The sequence below is a fragment of the Loxodonta africana genome, chromosome 7 (genome assembly GCF_030014295.1).
Source record: "Loxodonta africana isolate mLoxAfr1 chromosome 7, mLoxAfr1.hap2, whole genome shotgun sequence".
NCBI classification, from domain to species: Eukaryota; Metazoa; Chordata; class Mammalia; order Proboscidea; family Elephantidae; genus Loxodonta; species Loxodonta africana.
In genome coordinates, this window is record NC_087348.1 from 21,032,066 (window position 1) to 21,036,632 (window position 4,567).

General features: G+C 35.4%; 1 protein-coding gene across 1 annotated transcript; it reads right to left on the reverse strand.

The window, feature by feature from the left end:
* Positions 1-990: 990 nt before the first annotated feature.
* LOC135232030 (olfactory receptor 8K5-like) lies at positions 991-1,650 on the reverse strand. Its single transcript, XM_064289306.1, has one exon. The coding sequence runs from the start codon at positions 1,648-1,650 to the stop codon at positions 991-993; it is 660 nt and encodes a 219-aa protein (XP_064145376.1).
* Positions 1,651-4,567: the final 2,917 nt, after the last annotated feature.

The window sequence follows — 4,567 nt, forward strand, 5'->3', positions numbered from 1 at the left end:
CATTATCCATTCTTTTTTTTTCCCATAAGTACTATACGGTAATCTGGAATATGGCCATGAGAATCAACATGTAAGACACTAGTTATCTAAGGACGAAATAAATCAAATTAAATGCTAAAAAATCAAAATCATCTAGTCAAATTTACACATTTTAGTTCATCACTGTTAAGAATTTATTTTCACTACAGAATTGACTCATAACGAAAGGACAAATAAAGTCTTCATGCGTTAATTGTAACACAGATAACCCTTTGTCTCCAACATTGTTTACACAGTTGCTTTAGGCTTAGAAAATGGAATAGAAAAAAGATTGAGAAGATCCTTATCGTTAGAAAAACTGACAGAAACAAACACATATTTTATTAATCAAGAGTGTAATAAATATAATCATTGTAGAAGTATGAGGGTCTATGAAATCACATAAGTAATCAATGAACAGGAAGCAAGGAATGTTGGGGAGGTGACATCTAATTTGAGATCTAAAATAGGATTGGTTTGTCTGAGTATAATCTAAAAAAAAAAAAATCCGTCTAGGATTTATAATTCGTCTTTGCTTTGGAACTAAAGAGAATGTATTTATATCTATAAGAAATATTGTCAAATGATATTACCTTTGACATTGTTTACTAAAACAAGGTTGAATATCGAATATTAAATACAAAGCTGACATCAGTTTTTAAAAACTCTGTGGAACGCATCATTTACCTCTTTGTTTCTTAAGCTGTATATCAAAGCGTTAAGCATGGGGATGACTAAAGTGTAAAACACAGAGGCCACTGTGTCAGTATCATATGAGCAGATTTGGGTTGCATATACATAAATAATAAATAAATAATACATAAATAATAAATACATACATAAATACATAAATAAAAAATAAATAAATAAGAGTTCCATAAAACACAACCACCACTGTCAGATGAGAACCACATGTGGAGAAAGCTTTTTTCCTGCCCTCAGCAGAATGCATTCGAAATATGGCTATCAGAATCAGCAGGTAGGACAGCAGGCAACCAGGAGGGAGGATATCAAATTAAATGCTGAAAACATTATGACCAACAACTGTACCTCTTGTGCATTTGTGCAGAGCATAGGTATCAAGGGGACATCATCACAGTAGAAATGACTGATGACATTAGAGCCACAGAAGGTCAATATGAAAATCTTAATGGTGAACATCAGAGACTGAAAAGTACTATAGAGGTATGGAATATCCATGAGCACATGACAACGTCTTGGGGACATGATAACATTATAGAGCAGAGGGTTACAGATGGCCACGTAGCGGTCATAGGCCATGGGTGACAGCATAAAAAGTTCACTGACAAAGAACAAAATGAAGAAAGCCATCTGTGTGGCACATACATAATAGGAAATGGTACTTTGATCCACAGTAAAATTTTCCAGCACCTTGGGGCAAATGACAGTAGAATTACCAAGATCAATGAAGGCTAGGTGTCTGATGAAAAAATACATAGGCGTGTGTAGTTGGAAGTCCACCTTGGTCAAGATGATCATCCCCAGGTTTCCCACCAGTGTTATCATGTAGATAATAAGAAAGACCCCCAAAAGGGGGAGCTGCAGCTCAGGGTGTCTTGTGACTCCTATTAGAATTAATTCAGTGAACACTGTTAGATTCTGTTGGCCCATCTGGTCCAGTTACTCCTCTGGGAAGAAACAGTAGTATTTTCTAAACAAATTATAACATTTGAAGAAACAATGGAAAAACAATTCGCATTTTTTGTTGTTATACGTCTTTGAGTTAGTGCTGAATTCACAGTGACCCCAAGTGCAAAGAAATAAAAAGGTGCTTAGTCCTGCACCATCGGCATGATCTGTTTGAGATTGAACCCTTGTAATCCATAGGATTTTTACTAGCTGGTTTTCAGAGGATGATCCCTAGGTATTTTTCGTAGTCTGTCTTAGTCTGGAACCCCTTTGAAACCTGTTCAGCAACATTGCAAGGAATTTACCACTGACAGACCAGTGCTGGCAATGCATAAGGTACATTGGCCAGAAATCTAACTGGGTTACCCACACAGACTATCACTGAACAACCACTGTTCTTTTTCTTCATATTGTTGTTGTTGTGTGTCATTGAGTTGATTCCAACTCTTAGTGACCCTATAGGATGAAGTAGAACCTCTCCATAGGTTTGCCAAGGCTGTAATCTTTATGAAAGCAGATTGCCCATTTTCTCCCACAGGGTGGCTGATCTTTCTGTCAGCAACTGCTGACCTTTCTGTCACTTAACCAGTTAACCACTCTGCCACCGGGGCTTTTCATCTGACTTTGAGGTTAAAGTAAACTTTAGAATCTTCTACGTCCCAAAAAATGTAATATATAACACATTACTCATTGATAAACATAGATTAAATTCTAAAGAAATTCAACAGAAATTAATCTATGTTGTGTCAATGAATAATGTGTTTTATGTGGATTCCCCAATCTGGGGATGTAGAAGATTCTAAAGTTTATTTAAACTTCAAAAACCCACAGAGTTGGTAATACAGAGATAGTATACTTAATTTTACCTACAAAATAACATCAAAGTTTTCCTTTAGTCTGCTTCATTTTTGTCTGAGAATTTATGTGAGATTTTTAGTCTTAGAAAGGAAACCCTGGTGCTATAGCAGATAAGAGTTCTGTTAACCAAAAGGTGGGCAGTTCAAATCTACCAGGCACTCCTTGGAAACCCTGTGGGGCAGTTTTACTCTGTCTATAGAATTGCTATGAGTCAGAATCAACTCGATGACAACAGTTTTTTTTTTTTTTTAATAGAGAAATGCTGAGGTAATGCAAGTTTAGTGAAAGTTATATGTAAAACCCATTGCCCTCAAGCCGATTCTGACTCATAGTGACACTATAGGACTAACTGGAATTGCCCTATAGGGTTTAGAAAGTTATAATTTTTATGGAAGCAGCCTGCCATGTATTTCTCCTGTGGGGTGACTGGTGTGTTTGAACTAGCAACCTTCCAGTTAGCATCTGAGCGCTTAACTACTGTGCCACCAGGTCTCCCCAACCATAATTGATTTAGGGCACATTCGCTTCCCATTCTGACTTCTGCTCTATTGTACTTCACCTAATGTCAGTTTGCACTGGAGTGTCAGCAGGCATTTCTGGGGTCCAGATAGACGAGAATTGAGTTAATGACACTTTATTCCCTGTTGCCATCAAGTCAATTCTGACTCATAACGACCCTATAGTAGGTGTATTTCTATGATTCAAAAACAATGGCATGCATCATTTATTAAAGAGATCTTTCTGGTGTTAGAATAGCTTTTAAGAACACCTAGCACCTGGCATGCTGAGAAGTGTCTTGAATATAATTTAATAATTTTTTTATATTTATGATTTTGTAAATTTTTTGACCAAGATCAGTTTGCTTATAACTGAAATTTATTTCTATTTCTTTTTCAGTTTGAATGTATATTCACATTTATGTTTCAATTGTGTAAATGAAACTTGAAAAAACTGGGAAGTTTTCGTTAAAAAGTGTAATGCAATTATATATTGCATTACACTTTTTAATTTGCATTAAAGTATTTATAATTGCATTACACTTTTTAACGAAAACTCCCCAATTTTTACAAGTTTCAAGACACATAATATCTGGATACATTCCTCCTAAAAGCTATGGTTTATATCAATATTTAGGGATTTTGACTTTAATTGTATATGCTTTGTTGACTGTAATATGACACCATGGAGAAGACCAGTTTCATAAGCCAGTTAGAGTGTTCATTTGTGCATTTATTATATCATATATTACAAACTGTCAATTTATTTCTGGAACTCTACAATAGAGAATTCATAGAATATAAGATTTTAATGATAACATCTGTCTCTTCATTTCATAAAGTTTTACAAAGAAAGTCGGTAAATCAAAATGGAACTACCTGATTGGAGCCAATAAATCCCTTTAGTTTAATCCACTTGGTTTCCCTTTTGACCTATTCTCATATCCATTGTCCCATCAATGAAAACCTAAGACTCTGTAAGCATGGTTTTCAATTTCATTGATATAAAATGCAGGATTTAGTTATTACTATGTGATAGAATACCCATGCTTAGTCTGCACAACTATTAGAAACTTCCAGGGGCCCCAACAAGGTCTAAGTCTACAGTATGCAGTAGCTGAAGTTCAGAGCTGGACTACAGAGAGATGTCTGCTAAAGATGATTTTTGGTCCTGTGGCTGGATGGAATTTTCAGGAGAATAGTAGTAATCCTAGAAATAAGCTAATTTTTAGTTTGATTTTGTCAGCATGATCCAGTAGATTGGGAGGCAGGATGATACCAGAGATTAGTGAGTCACCTCTGTCCCTTCTGTTTTAGATAAGGTTCTCTGTTATTTCCGCACTCAGCTCCAATCTCTTTTCCAGGTCTTTCCTCTCTCACAGAATAAAAACTATAAGTCTATGTCCCTTTGAAAACTTTATCTCAAATTTTCTGTATCGTAAACCCTGATATCATAGGATTTTAGTGTAGAACACTAGATTGAGGTAAGGAATTCAGATTTCTACTTCTAATTCTATAACTTTTAAGTTTTCAATGTTCTCTAA